General features: G+C 51.8%; 1 protein-coding gene across 4 annotated transcripts in view; it reads right to left on the bottom strand.

Annotated features, from left to right (window-relative positions):
* Nucleotides 1-13,725: 13,725 nt before the first annotated feature.
* Nucleotides 13,726-23,569, bottom strand: part of RBM20 (RNA binding motif protein 20) — a 186,343-nt gene continuing 176,499 nt past the window's right edge. For all 4 annotated transcript variants that reach the window (XM_032313100.1, XM_032313102.1, XM_032313101.1 and 1 more), the window contains exons 13-14: nucleotides 18,671-18,792; nucleotides 13,726-14,630 (exon numbers count right to left, since the gene is read on the bottom strand). In XM_032313100.1, coding sequence (XP_032168991.1) covers nucleotides 14,520-14,630; nucleotides 18,671-18,792 — 233 coding nt within the window. In that variant the 3' untranslated portion in view covers nucleotides 13,726-14,519. The remainder of the gene's footprint in view (nucleotides 14,631-18,670; nucleotides 18,793-23,569) is intronic.

The raw sequence follows: 23,569 nt of genomic DNA, 5'->3' as shown, positions 1-23,569 counted from the left end.
CCTTGATCTGGGGTGCCTGGCTCACTCAGCCGGTCAGTGGAGCCGGCAACACCGATTTCAGGGTTGTGAGTTCAAGCCCCACGTTGGGTGCAGAGATTATTTAAAAATAAAAATTCCAAAAAATAAAAAAATAAATAAAAATAAGATCCATTGATCTGTTCTTCACTGTGAATAAGTCTTCTAGCTGTGAATGATTTTTTTTTAAGATTTTATTTATTTTTATTTTAGAGAGAGAGAGAGCGAGTGGGGGGGGTAGAGGGGGAGAATCTCAAACCAGCTCCACACTGAGCGTGGAGCCCAACACGGGGCTTGATCTCACAACCCTGAGACCATGACCTGAGCTTAACCAAGAGTCAGAAGCTTACCAGAGTCAGAAGCTTAACCAACTGAGCCACCCAGGTGCCCCCCACAATGATTTTAAAACATCATGGATCAGTCATTTGAAAAGTATTGGTTCACTGAGGTTTGCAGACTCTTCCAGTGTTAACCCATCTAATTACACAATATCCCATTGTTTAGTACCACCACCAAACTCACCAAAAAAGCCTTCAAGCATCAGAAAGCTGTTAAGTTCATGGTGAAGATATATGACTTTGCAAAATTCCAATTTTCATTTCAAAGCTCAAATCTTACCATTGACAACAAACTGTCATTTGTTTTCCTTGAAATGGCAAGCTCACTTCCTTCATTTCTGAGCAAATGTCTGCCAAATACCAAATCTGAATAACCAGTTTTCCAGTCAGTCATTCTTTTCAGTCAAAATGGTATTTTATGAAAAAAAGCAGCTGACTCAGCTCTTGGCTCAAACAATCCCATGAGTGTGTTTCATGAGACAATTGGGGTATTCTGTTAGGCAGGGGAAGTGCTTTCTGTACATATAGGACCTCCCAGAAACAGACACCAAGGAGAGATTAGATGGGCCTGATGAAAAAATCACCTGTGAAGGAAAAAGGGCGAGAGCTAGAGAAGAAAGGAGACGCTTTAGACCACCATGCTCGTCTAACCCGGGAAAGGAGAGAGGAGAGGAAACATCTCAGGCTACTGTCAGTAAAAATTCAGTCAGACCAGTGAAGAGCCCTCCAGCCAAAGTCACCCAGGGTAGGAGTCCCACGTCTCTTAATAATGAACTTGCATTAGTGTTGGGTCATCAGCTGGGCGCAGACCAGGAGAAGCATAGCCTTGGCAACAACAGGGGGGTGGACATGACAGCCAGCAGATGCTCCCCTGGCAGGAGATCCAAGTGGAGCATTTTCACAGCTTCCACAAGCTTCATGGGTACTTCCCATTTTATCACCTCCCAGTAGGATAAGGATGTGTATGCAAGGGTTAAGGCTTAATAAAATTAATCATTTTTACTGCTTCATCAAGGGGTTTCTTAAGTGCAAATGGCTTTGCTCCCCCTGCAAATGGGTGGCAATAAAGAATACAGAGACTGTACACACACGTTCACTTTGGTGCCACTGCCCGGATTCAGGCCAAACGTGCCAGGACTTCAGCCCAGCATTGGCTTTTGCACTCTCAGTGCACATGTCAACTCGGAGAAAAAAGCACATGAAATCTCGATGTTGTTATAAAAATAGTGTTGACCTTATAAATCCCCTGAAATGAGCTCAGAAACCCCCAGGGATCTACAGACCCCACTGGGAGAACCAATACTTACAGAGAGCAACCCCAAGATTGGAGGATGCTGGGTTTTATTCTATTTTATTTTCCTTTTTTTTTTTTTTTTTTTTTGGATGCTTCCAGTAAAAGTCACAGGGAAGATATCGATTCCCATCTGGGTCACATTGCTCTCCCTGAATCAATCACCGTGAGGAGGAGGAGGAGGAGGTATTCTGATTGGTCAGGCTTCAATCCCGTGCACACCTCCCCAGAAGAAGGGGACATTTCAGCCTGCCCACTTCACAGCAAATGGGTTCCCATGAGAAGGAGCAGTTCTCTCACAGGAAGGGGAGGGAAGGGATGCTAGATGGGCGAAACAACCCATCATACAGTTGAGTGGGGTAAGAGAAGTCAACAATAGGCATCTGGGCTAAGAGACGTCTCTATTCCCAAGGAAGCCTGAGGCCAGAGTCAGGCAGGTAGAGAAGGTGCTCAAGTTGGAGCCCAGCCCCTGAGGGCCCCAGGGCCTGCAGCCATGGGGCAGCACAGCCATTCAGTCCCTCAGGGGGGCCAAGTGAGCAGGCTTCCCGGTTGGCCAGGTTGTGTGCCTGTTATGGGGGTGGGTGGGGGGCAGGCGCTGACTGTGGCCATCTCCCACAACCATACGGCCGTGACCGCTCACATTTCCTATCTTGGTTAGGGTTGACTCTGGAATTGGAACCTAGTGGGCCCTCAGGGGTGAGGAGTGGGGCAGGGTAGAGGGATTCATGGGTCAGAAGCTGGGTATGGACAGTAACCATCTACACTCTCTGTAAGTCAATGGAGATTGCAGTTTTATGTATTTATTTGGAAGATTTTTATTTATGTATTTGTCAGAGAGAGAGACAGAGGGAGAGCATGAATGGGGGGGAGAGGGAGAAGCAGGCTCCGCGCCGAGCAGAGAGCCTGATGTGGGACTTAATCCCAGGACCCTGGGATGATGACCAGAGCTGAAGGCAGACACTAAACCAACTGAGCCACCCAGATGTCCCGAGATTGCAGTTATAAAATGGCATTGATTCAAACACAATCCTGCCTGTTCTAGCATTCTCCACATTTACCACCGAACACCTTGCACCTTCTCCTTGTTTGTCCTCGGAATGACTCACTCAGCTGAGGATCACTCAACACCTACGATCTAGCGGGATTATAGATCAGCAGTCTGACTCCGCACCTTCAATGACCAGCTCTGCCCCCTTGAAATACTCTCATTCTTGGGTCTCCTCAGTGACCCTCTCCCAGGTTTCCTTCTGGGAGATTCTCTGGCTGCTTTTTCCTAGACTTCTTCGCACATCCTTAAATGAGGACAGTCTTTTGGGGTGCTGTCATACAACCCCCTTTCTTCTCAGCAGGCAGTCTGATCTGTCCCCATGCTCTCAATTACTACCATATTTCTTTCTTTCTTTCTTTTTTTAAGATTTTATTTATTTACTTGAGAGAGAAAGAGTACAAGCAGGGGGACAAGCAGACTCCCCACTGAGTAGGGAGCCCGATGCAAGGCTCAACACAGTGGTTGACCTTAGGACCCCGAGATCATGACCTGAGCCAACATCACTTACCCCACTGAGCCACCCGGGCGCCCACACCATGTTTCTTTCTTAAAACTGCTGCAGAACCCCCTCTTCCTGCAGCATGCACAAACATTCATTGTGAGCTCCATGCCCATCAACACTTTCCGCAAGGGCCTGAGATCATCGGAGTAATTGGTATACTACTGGCACTAAGGCCATAGTAGCTCCACGCACACAGGAGCGCTGAAATCAGATCACGTGGTCATCCAGATGTCCAGGCTGCGCTGTGCGCATGTGCACACACCTGTCTAGCCATCTTTCAGACTGCCATTTAAGTGGAACTATTTATGAAGACATTTGGAGAGGATCCGACTGTAGCCAACCCCTCACTCACCGCCCCCAGAATACGCAGTTGCTCCGTAAGATTCCACTGAGTACGTGTATCCTTACAATGTGCTGGGTGCATGTAGTTAGTGCTGTGAAGCTTACCAGGGTCAGAGTTAGTGTCCCTCCTTGGGATGGGTGGGGCTGGGGCTGGGGGACAAGCACTTACATATCTGCGCTCAGAATAAATCTCAGAGCCCTACATTGTCTAGCCCCAGCAGGGCACTGAATTTTCAGGAATCTAAAGTAAAAGTGCCATAGTCATACATTAAAACACATACAATTTTTCCCATTTTAACATCTCTGAAGTCAGGTGGCATCTAACAAATAATTAGATAAGAACACTTCATTAGAATTTCATTGGCAGGTGTTTTTATCCTTCCTCGGAACAAAAAAAAAAAAAAATCAAGCTGAAATTTACAATTGATTCTGTCTTAGACCAAATGAAAAATGTTATCTGGGTCACTCAAAGAATAATGAGCTCAAACCCATGATCTGCAACAACGGGTCCTTAAATCCCTGTATCATTTCATCTGGTTTCTAACTCGCTAACACCCTGGCTGGCTGGGAGCCTTTCTGTCTCTCCATCCTGGAATCTCTACTCTCTACCAAAACAAGACAGAGCCTCCCTCACATCTGCCCCAGAAAGAGTACATTCCCTTTCTTCCTCTGCCTCCTGCTCGCTCCCTCCTTCCCTCTTCTCCGTGGGAGTCCATCTCAGCCATCTGCAAAGGTTATCTTCCCCAGCCCTGCAGATGGATCTGTTTTCCCTGATAAGAAAGCAGGGGGCAAATACTTGGCAGTTAGAGTTTTCTTTAGCAAGAAAAGGGAGAGAGGCTTTGAATAATCCCACAGGAGTAACTCCTGGGCCAGGAGCGAGAGAACAGGCAGATCACAGTGTGGGTCAAGACAGAGTTGGGTGCACCAAGCTGCATGGGGTGCGACAGGAATATTCACTAATAGGACATACTGGGAAGGCTCAGATTTTTGACCTCCCCCCCCCAAAACTGTGACCATTGCTTTCCAGAAGCTTCACGTGATGTACACCTGCATGCACCCATGTCTGCAGATGTAAGCACAGGCACATATGCACCTGTGCTCAGACAATAAGCCAAGACCTTTCTGTCCTATCTCACATAGCACTAGGAGGAAGGAAGGCAGGGCCAGGGTCATGGACTGTTTTCCCAGGGCGGGAGGTCTGGCTGGTAGGCCCAAGGCCAAGGCAGCTCAGAGACTGGGGACCCCTCTCCTTCCCACCCACCCAAATAAAAAATGAACAACAGGATGGTCACTATGCTAAAAGAATGGCTGCCCCTGGATGGGGCTGCCTCTTCCCTGTCGAGAGATGTGGGCTGGGAAGGTGGCCTCTAGGGAGGAGATCGTGCTTCCCTGGGGCCTTGGGAAAAAAATCAGGGAGAAACCAGAGGATGAGTCTGCAGAGCGGGGAAGGAATGAGGGAGCCCCACTTTGGCCGCCTGGCTGAGCCCTGGTGTTGGGGTTCTCAGCTTCCAAGTTGTCGATAAGCCACCCGGAGTCTCAGGGTTCCTGTGGCAGGAGAGGGACGTTGGGAGAACTTGGGAGTTCTCTGATGTGAGGATGGAGTGCATCCCGGCTAGGAGCTCCCCCCTTCTGAACTGAGTGCGGGGAGTGCCTGGCCCTTTGCAGACCACTGGGCAGTGGGAACCTAACTAAGAAAGGGGAGAGACCACACGGGAGGAACTCCCAAGTGGAGGTGGGGATCTCCAGCGTCAACACAGGTGGAGCCCAAGTCCAATCTGATCTGCTAATTCCAGCCCAGGGTAGAGCCACCAGAGCCGGCTGCACCCCATGAGTTGCCCAAGGTCTGCTCAGAGCCTGTGGGAAAGTCAGCAAGGCTTTATTTAGGCCATGAACTCAGAGGACCTCTGGTAGGTGGGAAGGAGGAGCCCTGAGATGCCTGAGACGTTATTTTACTCCCAGATCTCTGCGAGCTGGGCCCACACTGAGCTTCTCAGCTTCCTTCTCTGCCCCTGTTCTCTGGTGATTCCTGGCTACAGGGGTGTGTGGGGTGGGGGGTGGGGTGGTGCTGGGAACAGGTCAGGGTTAATTATTAATCATCTGGCTAGCCTAATCAATGTAGACCAAGGTCTTTCTCTTCCAGGGCTGTGAAATCACCACCCACTAAGCCCCCAGTGTTGTGGTTTTGGAATATAGGTGAGGTTCTGTGGGGTGGAGTCTGGACGTCTTTGATACAAAATGGTGGTTTATTAAAGCATGGGGACAGGACCTTGAGCAGAGAGAGCTGCTATTGTAAAGCCAGGTTTGGAAAGAACTTTCATATGCTAAAGAGTACCTAAGAGATCCCAAGAGCCTTGCCATTGTCAAGTTAAGGTTGTTCCCCCCCCACCCCCAAGCAAGGCATTAACCTTAAGATAGTTGGGATCTTCCTGGAAAAGTGTCACACGTGTCCCACCCAGGAGTGGGGGTTGGCGGGCAGTTGCAGGATGACGGCTTTCCCTTTGTCTGCAGCCAGCCTTCTGCTCCCTCCTCTCTCTAGGGCTTTCTAGATGCTTCGGGAGAATGGTGTCCAGAGGCTCCCTGCAGCCTCTGGGTCTTTGGGAGGCACTGAGTCTGTGTGGGCGCTGGGGAGGCAGGTGTGGTTTCCAAGATGCAGGGTGAACCAAGGCTATCCACCCAGTGTTGACACAACTGTCATAAAACCACGCTTTGTTCCCAGCTCTGCCTGGGAAGGTCCCTGAGAAGTGGGTGGGCCTGGCTAGGTGGGGATGCAGAGTGAGGACAGGTAGGTTTGGCGAGGAGATCCCCCTGGGAACACAGAGGGTTGGAGCTGGCATAGGAAGCCCAGCTCTGTGGCTCTTGCAGAATCCAACTGTTCAAAGGCTGAGCTTTGGGCTGTACAAGCCGGGCTTGTGTCCTCAACTGTCAGAGCTGCCTCCCGGTCTGGGTGGGTGGGCGCCCTGGAAGGAAGGATGGACCAATCCCTGGGCTGGTGGGCAGAGAGGAGTACCAACAGGCAAGGGCTCCCTGGCGCCATTCCAAAGACACGCCCTGCTCAGACCGCCAGTGGTGATGGGGCAGAGACTGGGGGCTCAGGCCTGTGTTGCTTCAGCCCGTGCCGGGGATGGGCACGGAGGCTGCTTTGTCCTTCCACTGAGAGTCTGTGGTAGCTATTCTGTGGTGGGGGTGGGCTCAGAGGCAGCAGGACCCCTTGCCTGCCCTTGTAAATGCAATGGCTAATGTAGAGACAAACCTACAAAGGGATCACAAGGCAGCCTGCCAAGGGCTGTCAAGGAGAGGCAGTTGTGCAGGTTGTGCATGTGTGGGGTGTGGGGGGCTGTGTCCTGAGACACGGTGGGGGAGCAGGAAAACCTGCCAGGAGGTCGACGAGGGTCAAAAAGAGATGGCACAAAGGAGGTAACGGGTCCCTAGGATGTGCAAGGAAGTCCTAGTTTGCAAGCAGAGAGAGGGGGTAAGGCCATTCCAGCCTGTGGGAAGACCACGTGCAGAATGGCGGAGCTGAGAAGAGCCTGTGCAGGGATAATGAGCCAGGGAGGAGGACCAGACCACAGAGGCCAGCTGTCGGGGGAGAGTGGCCGGAGAGGAAGCCGGCATTGCCACGTGCCGGCAGAGACCAGGATGGCAGGTGAGGAAGAGTTCCCTCAAGTACAGCCCCAGCCGGGGTTGGGGGTTGGGAACAGAACCCCCATCTCCAGACAGCCTTGTGGCTTGTAGCACTGGGGCTGTGGGAAGCAGTGGGACAGAGGGACCGCCACCTCTGGTGATGGAGAGTGAGCTGTGTCCTCTGCCCCTCCCAGGTCTCACTTTGGCTCCAACTACCTCAGGCAAGCACCAGATACGTGTCAAATGTGCCCAGGGGCAGACGGAAGTGGCCGGAGGTCGCCATTCGCCCAAGTCTGAGTGAATTCACCCAGCTCTGCAGGGAATCAGAGTTCGGATTCCCAGCCCCAGGGACCTGCCTCTGAACTGGAAAATTCTCTCCCTTCTTGCCTTGCAGACAAACAGGAGGTGCCCTCTGTGCCCATCCTCTTTAGGGCTGGTCCTTATCAGACAGGTTTGAGGTGGCCCCAGACTCAGACTGAGGGGGTCAGAGCTTCCCGGTCCAGCTGGGTTTCCTCCCGGCCCTGTCAACCTGTGGGAGAACCCCAAAGAACAAATGTCCAGAGGCTGTTTCCCAGAACCCAGACCGACATGATCCCCATCCAGAGGGCTCTGTCAGGTGGCTGTGCAGGCCGGTCGGTGGCACAGAGGACAGCAGCCTCCTCCCTGCCTTACGGACTCCGTTCCTGGAAGCTCAGCTAAGTAGCAGAGGAAGTTTGAAATAAAACAAAACAAAACAAACCCAATCCACAAATTCAAGCCAGCACACTGGCTCGTGGGCTAGGCAGGCATGCGCAAAGATTACATCTTTGGACACTGGGAGTGTCACCCTGACATCAAGGACAACTTCACACAGACCCGAAATCATCCACAGCCCTGTTCTCCAGCCACCTAAGGACTTTCTCCAAGCCTCTCAGTGCCTCTGCCCACATCATGGGCGGTCCTACAGGAGAATTCTAGAATACAGAGTTGTGTCAAACAATTTCCCCAGATACACTGCAACACTTTTTCTCTGCTAATAAAGAGAAAGCCAAGTAATGGACCCTACTTCCTCCTTTTGCCTTGGCTCCCAGGAGGCCCCCAAGTCTCACCCATACCCACCACTACTCCGTCCGCCCTCACTGCTCAGATCCTTGCCTTCAACTTGTCTCAGTCCTCACTTAAAACTGGTTTAGGGGTGCCTGGCTGGCTCAGTCGGAAGAGCTTCTGACTCTTGATCTCGGGGTCATGCATCCGAGCCCCACATTGAGTGTAGAGATTACTTAAAAAAGAGACAAACTTAAAAAACCATTTTTCTGTTCGTTTACTCTGGTCACATGTGGCCTGTGCTACAGATCCCCTCAACACCTTGTTGGAAGGAGGTGGTAGGTACATAAACAATGAAGTTTCACTCAGGAAGGAGAGGTTGAAAGTGCAAAGTGTGGCCAGCATTCTGGGGCTGTGGGAAATCCCCTTTCGATCACGCCCTTGTACCCCAAATTACCCGAAAATAGAGAACAAGGACGCTTTCCTCCCTCCCCGAACGAAGCAGGCGGAACTGGAGCAGTCCCCACCCCTGAGCTGTGCCCGCACTCATACCCCGAGATCCAGCTCACCTAGCAAACTCTGAAGCCTGGGGACAGGAAGAAACTGCTTCTACCGTGCCTGGGAGCTTCCTGCCTGTTTTTCTGCAGCGAGGTGGTTAGGGGCCGGCCTTCAGTGACTTTCTAGGGAGGGCAGGTGTTGAGAAGATCAGTTTCAGGAACTTAGCAGTCCAGGTGTCAGTCATAAGACCGGAGAACTGCTAAACTGGGCTCTCTAATCATCCCTCCCCTGCTGTGCCTTGCGGACCTGGTCTAGAGGCTTTAGGGAGACATAGGAATAGAAGACCCCTGTCCTGAGACAGCCAGTGGAGAACAGTGGTTAAAAGCATGATCTGAGAGTCACACGGACCCAGGTTTGAATCCCAACTCTACCATTTCCTGGTCTCTGACACCCCCTCCACCCCCAGGCAAACCTCTGTGGGACCCCAAGCTTCATTTTCTCCATCTGCGAAATGGGAGAATAACAGTGACAAGGCCAAGAGACAATGTCCTCACAGAGTACACGCTGAGTGTGGCGTGCAGACTCCCCAGCCGTCACTAGGGGGAATATTGGTTTTGGTGGTAGTTCACAGGGTAGGAGGAGTGCACAAGCCTCAGGGTTCTTCACTGGCAGGGACATGGCCCGGGGCGGGGGGGGGGGGGATGTGCCCCTGTTCTGTGGGACTCCTGTCCCCTAAAGGGCCTACTGACTTTGCACAGGCCAGGGCTATCAGCAGATCGCAGGGAGTCTTCTGAATAACCAGTGTTCTCAGCCATTAGGAAGGATAAAGAGACCATTGGAAAACGGACTTTCGCCTGAGCACAGTCAGTATGAATCCAACTGAAAAAAATCCTGACACGTGCCCCAAGCCCAGTCTGATGAGCACCCTTGCCACCACCAGCTGCCACCATCTCCATCTGCCATGGCCGTGAGGGTCCTCCTTCAAGCCTCTTTCCCGCTAGAGTCTCTTCTACCTTGAATGGTCTCCATTCACTCTCACTTGCCCTTCCCCCAGCAAAATAAATGCCCCTTCTATTCCGGGAGCTGCTGGGGAAGTCCCAGGCTGACTTCTAGGGAAGCGTTCATCAAAGTGTGAGCACAGGACTCCACCTGCCCTGAATCACCCACAGGCTCGCTCAAATGCAAGTGTCTACGTGCTCCCCATGACCTGCAGAGAGCGAATCTCCAGGGAGGGGCCGGGAATCTGTATTTCTAAGTTCCCCAGGTGATTTGGATACACAGAAAACATTTAAAAAAAAAACAAAACGCAAAAACAGTGATTTGTCTTGAGTCTTCACTGGGGATTCAAGTTCAGCTAGGGATAGGCCTGGAAAATTCTCGAAGTCTTCTAACTGAAACAGCCTGTCCCTGGCAGGACCACCTGGGAGATCCGGATTCTAGTCTTGATCTGACACCAAGAAGCTGTATTGCCTTGGACAAGTCACTTCTCCTCTCCTGGACCTCAGTTTTCTCATCTGCAGAGAAAGGGCCAGGACCTTGAGCGTCCCTGGGTCCGTCCCACTCGGACATGCTTGGAAATCCAGTTGGGACAGGCTCCTTTTAGAGTGGGAAAGAAGAATCGAGGGCTGTTGGGGGTGAGTCCAGATGTCCCATCCCTGCCTTGCTGGACAGTCAACAGTCGCTATTGCTGTTCCAATGGGGACTAAGGTGAGTGTCCAACTGGCCTGGCCTAGTCGGGGACGGTGAGAAGCAGTATCAATGTCCAGGCCATGGCAGAGTGGAACCAGGGGCAGTCTGCCTCCAATCCAGGGGAGGAGGCGTGAGCACAGAGAATGGGTCAGAATGTCAGGGCTCTGGCTTGGTAGACTAACTCAGAACCAGATTCTAAGGCCTTTAAGAGTATAGGAGAGAAAATAGGAACACCCAGGCAAGGGCAGGGGGACTGCAATTCAGGAGGTCCCCTGGCAGGACACCCCCACTGCACGGCTCCGGGGAGTGCCATCGGACAGAATACGAGGTGCACGGTGCCCCCCAGAGCGATGCCACGTGCAGGGACATGTGGGACCTGGGACACAGTCATGCATCCTGGATCCTGAACTTGGCATGGAGGACGAGCTCCAGGCCCATTCACTACTTTGGCCAGCTGGGGCCCAGCCAGCACTCGCAGGGAAGGATGCTTCTCCACCCCTCCTGGTGGGAACTGGAGGCCTGAGCTCAGCTCCAGGATGGCCACAATAGGCTGAGGGTGCGGCGGGGCAGCAGCAACAGGCTCAACAGGAACTTTCCTCAGCTCTACAATCTGCTCCTGCTAATTACAGGCGGCCCCACTCACTTTGCCCTCTGGGGCCAGACTGCCCAGCCCCTCCCCGTTGACTCAGGAACCCTGCCAACAGGAGGGAAGGGCCCATGGAGGCTTCCAGGCCATTCAAAGGACTGGCCAACTGGGCTCAGGAGACCGGCTTTGTTTTGCTAGAAGAAATGGCTGAGAAAGGGCTTAGGATTCTGAAAGAAAACAAGGTTCAGTACCAGCAATTATACTAAACCTGAAACAACTCAGAGGTGATGTATGTACACCATAATCCCCCTGGACGCCCGAGGACTCGGGACTCAGGAAGTCACAGGGCTAAGAGCCGGGGCTGGGCATCAACCACCTCACCGCAGATGGAACCTCCAGAAACGACGCGACCTGACCTGGTGCAGGACAAGGGGGTTCTGCCCGGGAGAAGACTCGGAGCAGTGGGCTGCAGGGTTAGACACTTTTCTATGTGATTCTGCAAAAGGGACAGCAGCTCTCCACTTTCCCCAACTTACCCTTCTGGAGGTTCACCCCTGAGCATCTCTGATTCCCAGAGTTTCAGACAAAAGCTGCTGTGTCTTCTCTGTTCAACCCTTTAGAGACATCCTAGACTCAGAGAGGGGCCAGATCCCAACCTCTGTGCTCAGTGAGCTTCCCAAGACCAATGCCAAGGGCTCTCTGCGTGACGGACAGACACTCACAAGCTTTCAAATTCTCTTTATTAAAAATCTTTTTTTTTCCTTTTGTAAAAACAAACACTTGCGGTCAATTATACAGATCAGAAAAAGTGATGACGATTGATAAGACACTCAACAAATTCTAATACTTTACAAGTTCAAACTTAAATTAACTAGTGTTTTTCTTTTTCTCATAAGCTCAAAAAGCAAACGCTGGTCCAGTTCAAGGACAGTCTAATAGATCACAGCCTCCGACTGTCCAAGGAAGGGATAGTGATGGGCTGTGCTCACACCAACATCAAATCTATCAAATTATTTGGGAATATTGCCTGGATATACTTTATTTCGGGTGTTTTATGATGAAAAGAAAATTACCTAGGCCTTTTGTTACCTTAACCCAGGGTACAAATGAATCTGTTACTCAAGGTAGCAGATGCTCTTACATAAGCTTTTTGGGGAGACACTTTGAAATGGTTGACAAACACTAAGGAAAAGCTTTAAAAAATAAATCAGTATTTTCCTGGTTGTCTGTAATATTGCATTGTGTATGACACATGTAGGAATAAAAAGTGCAAATTACAGAGTGGGTGAAGGACCATGCCAATGGAACTGTATAAAAATAAATAGAAATAAATACAAATATATATACAAATACAGAATTTTAGATGGTTTTAAAGGTGAAGGTTCTGACTGAATGCAGAGAGCCTCTCCTCCATCCCCCCCTGCGGCTGTGGCCAGCTTTCCAATATGGAGAAGGTCAAGTCTATCAGCAGGGGAGCCATTGCATGACTTGGGAATGAGGCTGTTTGAACAGCCACCTCGACTTCCATGGAAACGGTGCTGGGTGGGAGGAGGAGGAGGAGGAGGAGGGCTGAGCTGGTGGGCCGACTTTCACTTTGCTGGGAGAAGAGGCTGCCAGCCTCTCTGAAAATGCTCATTTCCATCCTCCGGTGGAGGTGGTAGACTCTTCCCAGCAAGGTTTCCAGAGAGCTGGCCCTGGACCCCCCCCCGAGGGGAGAAGAGCGACGAGGGCCAGAGGTTTTCCCAGAAATGCAGAAGGCCGGTCTGCAGAGCAGCAGGTGAAAACCTGTGGAGGCAGCTTGAGCTGAGCCGCCAACTTCAGAGCCATCTGTCTTGGAGACGCCAACCTTTCCGAGGCCCCCAGATGGCCTCACGCCAAGGCCAGGCTTTCCGCTTCCTCCAGCCCCTGACAGCGCGTGCCCAGGCTGCCTGGTTGGCCTCTGGTGCTGGCCTTCTCTGTTCTCTTTCACAGGTTCTCCGCAACTCTCTCCTCACCAGTAACCGTGTGCCCCGAGGTTTACACAGGATTCATTTTATGTCCTACATTTCTTCCTTCTCTGTGCTTCAGATTCACTGATAAAATGTCAGTGTTGAACTCAGATAAGTTCTCTATCCTTCGGCTATTAGTGCAGAGGACAGAATGTGCAGTCTACCTATCTACCATAAAAAAAAAATCTTATCTACTATAAAAAATGCAAAAAATAATATAAAACAAACAATCCCTCCCTAGTCTATCTGTCATTAGGAGTAGAAACACAGGAACCGTCCTCCAAGGGCTGAGCCGGGGAACTTGTTCAAGCTTGTGGGAACAGCACAAGGCTCCCCTCTGACCTTCTTGAAGTCTTCCTTGGGGCTGTGACGAAGCCTCATTTCCCCCCAGCACCTCTGTCCTAAATGTTCCCTGTGGAACCTCGGACTCTTAGTCTGGGGCCTGAAGGCACTAACTTCCAGTATCAGAAAAGCCTGTAGGAAGTAGGGGTCTTTTCTTCGTGACATTTAACCCCCAAAATTGTGCACACAGGGGTCCTCTGAAATGCCCTTGACCTCCTGCCCTCCTACCAACTCCTGGCAATCCTGCGGCTTTGCTCTTTCCTTAGCGTCTTTCTCCCCTGAGAAACCATTTTAAAAACCATCCCACCGAGAGGCTACTGGATCCCGGGACGCAGGTGCCAAGAGCGAGTTAAGGACAGACGCCATTTCCCTGGCTTAGTGTCTCTTGCGCCAGTGCCACACGGGGCTGGGAGGCCAACACCTGACCCAGGCCCGTATTGTTTAATTGGAGTGAATCTATACCCAATGAATTGTCCAGAACGGAACGAAGCTTGGCACCTCCTGAAATCCTGAGGATGGAAAGAAGTTTGGGGGGTGAGGAAGCTCCCTTAACAGAGCTCCAAAAATGAAGGGCTCTTTTCCTGCTCTGTGAAATTCATTACTTTTTGTTAAGGCATGAATCTGGTGGACTTCTAGAGTAACGGAGAAGATGAGAGAGTTATTAAAATCGGGGGCTTTTCAAAAAGATGGTCCTGCTGGAGGAACTCCCAGCTTCTGCCAGGTGCTGGTCTAGGGTGCCCCCTTTCTAGGCCTGCAGGACCTAACAGTTCCCCCGGCTCAGGACACCAGGCACCGAAAATGCTTCAGACCCCCTGGAGTGGCTCTTGACCCAGGAGTTTCTGTGAGATCTCTTCCTTGGTTGATCGGGCTGGCCTGACCTGTCCTGTCCCATCAAGAATTTGAACACTGTGAAATCCCTGAGAAGTTGGATTTTATGAAAAATAAATGACCCTTGGCACAGAGGTTGGAGGGGTAGGGGGAAGGAGAGAGAAGCAAATTGAAGGAAACAAGGATCAACGGGGGTGGGGGGGAGAGAGAGGGTGACCCTCCGTCGCTGGACACATCAGGTGACGGCTTCTCTGGGGAGACACTGCAAGGGCGTTTTCACGAGTCGGTGAGAACAGGCCGAGGCAACATGGCCTGCCTGGTTTTCCTTCCTCTCTGGCTTTGGCTTCTGTCCCTGAGGTCAGGAAGACCCCACCTCAGGAGGCCCTCCTCTCCGGGCTTCCAGAAGTGTCAAAGCTTCTTCCTCTCAAACTGCGGCACGATGCCGCCCTCCTCAGGCCCGGGGCTGCCGGCCCCCTCGGTCTCCTTCAAGCCCTCCTCGGCCAGCTGCGACAAGTACTTCTGCAGTGGGGAGAGAGGGACAAAGGGAAGAGACAGGGTCAGTGGTGACCTGGCCGGAAAGGAGAGGAGAGAAGAGAGAAAGGAACCTACCTGGGCCCCTTCGCCCATGGTTCTCCCAGTGGGTGGGACTCCCCCTGCCCAGCCCTCCCCTATCCTTCTGGGGCTGCAGGACCATACGAAGCCCCCTCCTCTCTCTATGTTAGTTTACAAGTAACACAGGGCTCTCGTGGAAAACACAGAAAACACAGATCCTAACAACAGGGACCACTTCCAAAGCCCTTATGCTGTACAAGCGCTGTTCTGCCTTTCTTATAGAAACTCACTGAATTCTCACAACGATGCCACTTGTTTTCCAGAAGAGCCTCAGCGCCCAGGGGCACGTCTGCGTGTGACAGCCAGGGGGACCAGAGGCTAGTCAGACTGGCCAACCTATGGCAGGAGCACAGCACCGTCCTGTGAAGACTGCAAAAGAGGGCCAGCAGCCTCTCGTAACCACCTGCTTCCTGGGGGGTGGCCAGCAGGCTGAGTGCCCGCAGGTCTGTCACTGGACTCCTGTTCTGTCACTGGGGGCTGCCTCACACCATCCCCAAACACTGGCTGCTATCAGCATTGGCCCCCGGCCACAAGGCAGGCTGCCCCCGGGATTCTAGATTCCATGCAGTTGAGACACAACTAGGAAAGGCCTGGGGCCCCGTGGGCACCTCTGATGGCCCAGGCAGCAGGGGGCAGCGCAGAGAGCACCAGATCAGGAGTCAGTGTGCAAGTGGTCACGAGTGTGGGCTCAGTGGCCAGAGGACCTGGGCTCAAATCCTAGGTTTCTGCAGGGGAGTCACCCAGGATGTCTGACATGTGTGGATGTGGCTACTAACAGGAACTAGCCCCGTAAGGTGGCTATGAAGTCCAGCGAGGCACCGTATGCACTCAGCACAGCACCTGGCTCAAAATAAACCCTCCGGGACCTTGCCCTGTGTCACGAGTGGCATCGGCCATCTGACTCCGGGAAAGTCACTGGTCTCTCGGCTTCTGACTCCTAATCTGGTAAATGGGAGAAACAGTGACTCCCTCCCCGCAAGGTGATTTTGAGAGTCAGAGGAGGTGATGCCTGTGAGATAACCTCTTTCTTAAGAAGAAACTGGTTGGCTCTGAGAGCCTGATGCGGAGAGCAGCAGACCGACCGTGGGTCCGCGCGGGCCAAGCTGCTGACCGAGGGCCTGGTTCGTCCCCCATCTCATCCCAGGAAGGGAAATGTGGGCTCACTCCCCTCTGGACCTGGAGCCCAGGGAGGCATCTGGTTTTCCATCTGACCTATCTACCTCCCCACATTGTTCCGGGTCACTCTGGATGGGTTCTCCTGGGGCTATGACCAGCAGTGGGGGCCCAGCAGAGGCTGCACAGAGAGAAGGGAGGCTCCTTCCACCTGCTCCCTGCCTTGAAGAGCAACCCCTCACCCCCACCTTAAGGCCTGCTGGTAGTGCTAAGTTTACGAGTTGCCTGACTTAGGTGTGAGCCAGCCCCTGCTGCTTGGATCTGAATTCTTCACTTTTCACACATGTAACGTGGGGTAGTGTGGGGTGGGCGAGGCTGTGTGGACAAGAGACATTCTGTCAAGGCCACTGACAGAAACCTTATCTGGGAAGCCTGCGGTAGAGGCTCCCAGCTCCCCAGCAGGTGCACGAGAGAACCCTGAACTGCAGTTGGCGGGCCTTTAAGGCTTGGCCTGTGCCTGGCCCTGATGTGCCTGGGGACCACAGGAATGGCTCTGGCCTGCTCTGGGGAGGGGAGTCTGCCTGGGGGTTTAGCCCACAGGCCCAGAACACGGTATAGTCTACTGTCGTGGAGGAAAAAAAAAAAATACAGGATTTAGAATCAGAGGGCCTGGCCAAGTCCGGACTCATCCTAAATTCCTGAGTGCCCTTGAGTTGTGAACTTCCTTGAGGACGACACAGTCCAGCTGAGAATGCTGCAGGAGATCAAAAGCTCTCACACTGAGGTATCAGAACCTGCTGGAGAGATTTTTTTTAAATGAGGCTTTTCAGGCCCAGCCCTGGAGAGAATGACTAAGCAGGGGAGGATAGGTCCAGGACGCGGCATTGTTAAAAGACGCCAGCTGGTATGGGGACCATCGTTGGGGGAAATCAGGACTCCGTGATCTCCAAGAGCCCACCCAGCCTTGCCATTCTGTAGGATTTATCTTGTTGGGGTGGGGGATGATGTTGTCTTCAGGACAGACGGCCACCCTCCGCTGGCTCTGTAGAGCCCAGGCTGAATCCTTGGTCCGGTCAAGTCCGGCCTTCACTGTGCTCCCCCAGAAGAGGCCAGGACTTGGGCCCCAGACCCCATAGCTTCCTTGTTCACAGAGCAGCTGCTCCCCAGAGGGAAATCAAGAGGCTAAAGTGACATGACCCTGGGAGTGGCCAATGACAATCCCCTGCAGATGGTGATACAGGCTAGTCATCATGGGTCTTGGTTTGCAAGATCAGCTTAATAGGGTTAAAAAAAAAAAAAAGGAAATGATTAAGAATCAGGCAGTCTGTTCCTGGATCTAGGAACTCACCACCTGCGTGGACTTGGACAAATCACATAGCTTCTCTGGGGCTCAGTTTCCTCAACGATAAAACAAGAGTTGGCCCCTATCTGAGTTTCTTAACTAGGGATGCACATTCGAATCATCTGGAGAACTTTCTCAGATTGTGTATTCCTGGACCACCCCCCCCACCTCCATTCTACCGAATATCTAACTTAGTATATAAATAGACTTTCCAAACACTGTCCAGGTGATTCTCTCTCACGTCTCTGGTTGGAAAATGCTGGATCAACCACTCGAACAATTTAACCATGACAGTAACGCCTGCTCTGGAATTAGAGCCCCATGAGGGGCTACCCTGGGTGAGGCCTCATGTGTTACAAAAACTAGTCTGACTCCTTGCAGGAAAACGGAAGGAGCCTTGGAATACTTATTCCTGGGCACCTGGTATCTCATGTTTCCTACTAAGTTAAACACCCCAGAAGTTCCAAGATGCTGCATGTTAGTTAGGTCTGTATTACAGAACTGATTATTGTCTTTCATTGACTCTAAGACCAGCCCCCGCCCCACCCACACTAACATCTCTGAAACCGAAATTCATTGTACAATTGACGGAGTCTCACGGTTACTTTGCAATATTTTTTTCTCCTATTGGTATCCAAAACCTGGCAATATGTCTTGTAACTGCTGGCACCTGAGATTGGAAGAAACACACTATTTTTTATATGTCATCTGTTACTATACCATAAAACTTACTTATTTTATCATTTAACTCCTACACTAGGATGGGAGCTCCAAGAGGAGAGGGATTTTTGTCTTTTGCATGTGTGTGTGTGTTTATAATTTTTTTCAAGTTTTACTTACTTGAGAGAGAGAGAGAGAGCGAGCAGGAGCAGACGGGAAGGAGCAGAGGGGGAAGCAGACTCCCTGTCCAGCAGGGAACCTGACACGGGGCTCGATCCCAGGACCCTGAGATCACAACCTGGGCTGAAGGCAGATGCTTGACTGACTGAGCCACCCAGGCACCTCTGTGTGTGTGTATGTGTGTGTGTGTGTGTGTGTGTTTTGTTGTTTTATCTCCAGCGCCTAGAACACTGTCTAGTACATAGTTTGCCTCTGACAAACAGTCACACTATGGATGAATATTTAAATAGAACCTAATAGTGATCTTTACTGCAGCAAACAGGGATACTGCCTGCGGGAACAGAAACACAGAGAAATGTCGGCATCTAGAACAACCAGGTCTTGTGATAGGGGGTCAGCCTCAAGCATGGGCCGGGTGACCCTTAACTCAAGTTACTCAGGCCAGGGGGGAGAGGCAGATACCCCCAAACCCGACCCCAACAGAATGCTGTAAGTACTCCTGGGGAGACAGATGTCCTGAGAGCACAGGGAAGGCTGCCAGCAAGTGGAGCAGCCTGGGGGAGACAGACCTGAGGAAAGACCCGTTCTCCACGCGCTGGAAGGACATCGATCAGGGAGCCCCCGGATGCTGGGCGAGGAAGGCTCCGCTCACCTGTAAGTTCCTATAGTGGATAGCACTGCGACAGTGGCTTATCTTCGCCATCTCCTCGCTCGTGTAGAACAGCCCACACAGCTTACAGTAAAACCCAGTCCTGGGTACCACGAACTCCACCCCTGCAGGAGGATGGGGGACAGACAGGTAAGAATTAGGAAGGCCACCTGAGAGCCCTGAGGTCCTGCCAGCTAGCAATGAGCTCCATCCCTCGCTTGCTGTTGACCTTGGCTGGTTGGGGAGCTTCTCCCGGCCGGGTTTCCTCATCTGCAAAACCAGCCTGAGAACAGGCCTGACTCCATTCCCAGGTGGTTAGGAAGCGATGTACTCCCCCAGGGCTGAGGGAGGGCTCTACCATGCTCCGCTCTGCAGCTGCTGCTGGGAACTAGGCCCAGGCTCTCCTGTTCTCAGCCTGCTTCCAGGGAAAGGAGGAGGAAGGATCTCGGTTCTCCACGCTGTACCTTTCTCTGTAGCTGTTACGCCCAGGCCTCGGAAAGGATGCTGTCATTTTTGTTTATTTTAGAATTATACTCATTAAAGACACTTTTAAAAATACACCAGAGTGAGGCAAAACCACTTAGAGTCATTCCAATCCAAACATTTTCTTCCACACTATTTCTATGCAGACTTTCCTTTGGGAGGCGGGCAGTTTCCGTCGAACCCTAAGTATGGTTCCATCTCCTCCCTTTTCCACGTAATCGTGTATCATAAACATCTTCCCATCCTCCAGCCTTTACATCAAACCACCTAGCAATCACATTTTACTTATGACTTGGTAAACGGAAGTCACAGGATTCTGGGAGGCCTTCAGATTTTGAGGAGAGGAAACAGCGGCCCCACAGCAAGAGAAGTGACGGTGTGACAGCCCAGAGGATTCATCTCTGAAGCATGGTGGCTGCGCCAGCCTTCGCCAAGGTGTGTGGGGGTCACTGTTCTCCTCTTGAAGCCACGGTCAGCAGAATGGAAAGAGCCCAGCTCTGAGAGGGCACAGACCAGACTCGAAGAACCTGTGGGAAGCTAGGGAGAGTCAGCCGAACGCCCGTTTCCCCCGGGGCCTCAGTTCCCCACCGCCCTTTGGTGAACTGTCAGCAGAAGACCCAGGCATCAGGGCTGGGAGAAGCAGGACCCCTAACAGAACTGAAGGACCGGGACAGGTGGCTCTCAGAAGGCCCGGATCCTGCTTTCTGGCCAGGGCGGCTGGCATGTGCACACGGGCTGGGCTGGGCCGCCGTCCACCTGCTTAGTGCCCGTGGCCCTGCTGGGGGACCGGGCAGGGGAGCCGCCCACCAGGGGAAGGGCCGCTTCTGGCAGACAGGGAGATAGGCCAGGTCTCCATCGAGACGCTGCATGTGACCACAAGCCTGGGCCTCCTTCTCTCTCCTCCTGCTGCCTCCTGCGAGACAGAGCTAAGTGCAGAGGAGACCCTGTCCTAGAGCCACTGCTTAGACTTGTAATTATAACTTTCTTTTCTTTTTTTCCATTTCATTTCAAAAGAGCCACTTATCAGTGTGCAGCGGCTGGCCTGGAAGGAGACGGGAACCAGGAGGCCTGCCCAAGGCCTGCTGTGACTGATTGCTCCTCTGTGGTTTGGGGCCTGCTTTTGGCAGCCTCCTCAGCCAGTTTTCTCTAACTGCCACGTAGCCCGCTGCCCTGCCCACACCAGCCCCCAGACGGGAGGGGGCCTCTTTTGGGCCTGCTGCCCAGAAAGAGCCCATGGCCTTCCCCTCCTCACCTTCCTCCCACCCCCATGGCAAAGGACAGAAACGTGACCTCTGCTCTGCCCGTAGCTGGCTGGCTCGCCCCTCCACCATACATACAAGCCGGTGGCAAAGGAGCAGAAGGCAAGGCCCGCCTCAGTCCTCTGTTTCCACAGAACAGCTCTCTCCTGCTGCTGCTCTGTAGGGCGCAGATGCCCACACAAGACAAGACCAAGGAAACTGGGAAAGGAGAAGCACACCGGGAGGCCACAGGGAGCGGATGCAGGCCTGTGTGATCAGAGCTGCTCCCTCTGTCCTGCGCCAGACCCTGCAGGAGGGGTTGGTGGGTGGTTCCAGAAAAGAAACTTTGGGGTTTCGCTGCAGGCCCCCTGGTAAGGCCTCCAGCAATCTCTAGGTTTTCTAAGAGGCCTTCCAGCCCGTGTCCTGGGTCCCCAAGAAGGGGCACCACGGCCTCAGAAGCCACCCCAGAGCGTAAAGCAGGGCCCGAGCTGAGCTGGCAGCTGTGGGCCCTTTCAACCCAAGCAGCACAGCGACTGGAACAAAGGTTTCCACTGCCAAAAAGAAAAAAAGTCTTGGAAGTGACCGTAGAGTGGAGAGAAAATGGAACGTAGAGTCTGAAAGATCTAGCTCTTTTACTTACACTGGCTGACCTCGGGCACATTATTTAAACTCTCTGAGCTGAGCTTCCTCATCTGTCAAATAGAAATAATACCACCACAAAGGGTGTTACGGGAAGCACCTATTATTTTGTCTGGTGCTCAAAAAATATTCGTTTCCTGCCGCATGTTAAACATTTCTCCACAGAGGCCTTCTTGCTCTCTAACCAGGTCAGCCCTGGTTAAGAACCAACCCTGGAGAACCCTGGCTCCGAAGGTGGGCAGCGACGCTTCCCTGCCCCTGCCCGCGCCCAGCGGCTGTCAGGCAGTACCAGGTGGTTAAAAGCACTGAGGAGGGAGAAGTCTGAGGAAGATCCCCACATGCCTGGCAACCCCCTCCCCCACCCAGCAACTGGGAGTTGCCATGGGCACACACACCACCACCTCAGGAAGCCTCTCGAATGTGAGGGCCACAAGCGAAGCTATAGTGTCACAAAAACTGTCACCGCCCCAACTCATCTGGAGCCACTCAGTCCTCTCATTTTTCAGACTCTATTAAGCATGACAATTAAAGCTGTATTTGCTTTCTAATAATAGCTCCTGGGCCGGGTGATTATAAGTCCATCATCCTAGCAAAGCCTGCACTGGGTGGAGGGGAAGCTTGCATTTTGCAGGCGATGCCCTTCGGTTCTGGAAGTGCAGACCTGGGCAGGCTCAGGCTGGCTGGGGTCACCCAGAACTGGCCTGAAACCTGTGGGCTGTGCCCTCTCTCTGTTCCCCATACCCCATGTCCACGCCAGTCCCCGAGCACTGGGACTTCACCTCCCTTTACTCTGGAACCTTGGCACTCCCCATTCACCTCCCTGCTCTCGGGAGGGACAAAGCCTGAAGGCTGTTCCCTTCCTCCCTAGAAGTCTCTTTAGGAGTGATGGATTCTGGAGCATAAGGGTCATGTGGCCCCAGTGAGAGGAAAGAGGAGGGCTCAATGACTACTTCATGAATGAGTAGTAACAACATAGAACCCTCTTGCTAGAAGACACTAAGACCTTACAAGTATTCATTTCCTCCTCAAACCAACTGTACGTGGTAGGGCTCTATTACTACCCTCCGTTATTGACGAAGAAAGTCAATAAATCAAGGAGAAGAGGTTTAAAAGGAGGCTTTTGTCCTTTAGCCAGCTGAGATTTAAACCTAGGGAATCAGATTCCACAGCCTGTGCCCATTACCGCTGCACAAAAGTTGCCTTTCCCTACATTGTGCTTCCTGAATTGGAGGAACAGGAGGGCAGGTGGTCTCAGATTAGGAACCCTGAGCTCTGACTGGACTTGCTACGTGATCTTGGCTAAGTATCTGCACTTGTTTCTTCTGTCAAATGTGAGAAATGGTACCATATCCCCAGCCCCTAAGATCAGTAAGATAATGGGCCTCAAAGCTCATCAGAGACCACATGCAATACAAAAGTACAAGCTGTTAGAGCCCCAAGCTGGAAACAACCCAACTGCCCATCAAGGGCTCAAAAATAATTACGCTGAGTGAAAGAAGTCTGGCAAAACCGGTATATTCCATATGATTCCCTCTGGTTTCAAACTCATATTTAGTGACAGAAAGCAGATCAGTGGTTCCCTGGGGACTGAGGTGTGGGGAGGGAGGAATTACAAAGGAGCATCAGGAAACTCGGGGGGTGATGAATACATTCACTGTGTCACTGTGGGAATAGACTCACGGGTGCACACATACGTCAAAACTGATCAACCGTCCACTTTAAACAGGCGACTTCATTAGTATCAATTATACTTCATTAAGAGCTGTCTGTAAAAAGCAGAATGAGATACCATTTCCCTAACAGGTTGGTAAAGATTCAAAACTGATGACGTCCGATGTTGGTAATGAAGCAGAGAATGAGAAGACTTGCTCTGGCACTGAAAACTGGTATAATCTTTTTGGAGTGCAATTTAGCAGCAATTATGAAAATGTGAAATGGAAGCATATGTAATGCCACAACCCTCACCCCCCGCTCCCCGCCTAGGACGCTGTCCTGCAGAAACCCTGGCACGCACACCAAGGTGACAGGTGTCTGGAGGGCAGCAGAGCAGAGAGGAAGCACGGTCCTATGAGTCAAACTACTGGGATTTGTATCCTGACTCCAGTCTTTGCTAGTCATCAGCTTTGTAACCCTGCATCTCCGATTTCTAGCTTATAAGATAAGGATAAAAATATTACCTACCTCATAGGTGTTTTGAGTGAGTTAAAGAATGAAGTAAGCCCTAGAAATGATACCTGCATGGTAAATGATAAACATAAAAGCTTAACTATTACAGCATTTTAGTCACGGGGAAAAAATTGAAAACATCCTAAATGTTTACCAGTAGAGAAATGGATAAGTAATTTATGGGACATCTTTTAGGATGGAATATTTGCAGGGGTTAAGAAGAAAGCATTGTCTGTGTCCTGAGGTGAAGAGGCCTCTAAGTCTCACTGTTAAATTAAAAAAGCAAGTTGTAGAACATTCTGTGTATGGTGTGACCTAGTCTCCGTGGGTGTGACTGTGACTACCTCTGGAGCTGGGGAGAACCTGGAGGGAAGAG

The sequence above is a fragment of the Mustela erminea genome, chromosome 14 (assembly GCF_009829155.1).
Source record: "Mustela erminea isolate mMusErm1 chromosome 14, mMusErm1.Pri, whole genome shotgun sequence".
NCBI lineage: Eukaryota > Metazoa > Chordata > Mammalia > Carnivora > Mustelidae > Mustela > Mustela erminea.
Note: the sequence above shows the minus strand (reverse complement) of the source record. Positions and strands in the feature narration are given on the sequence as shown.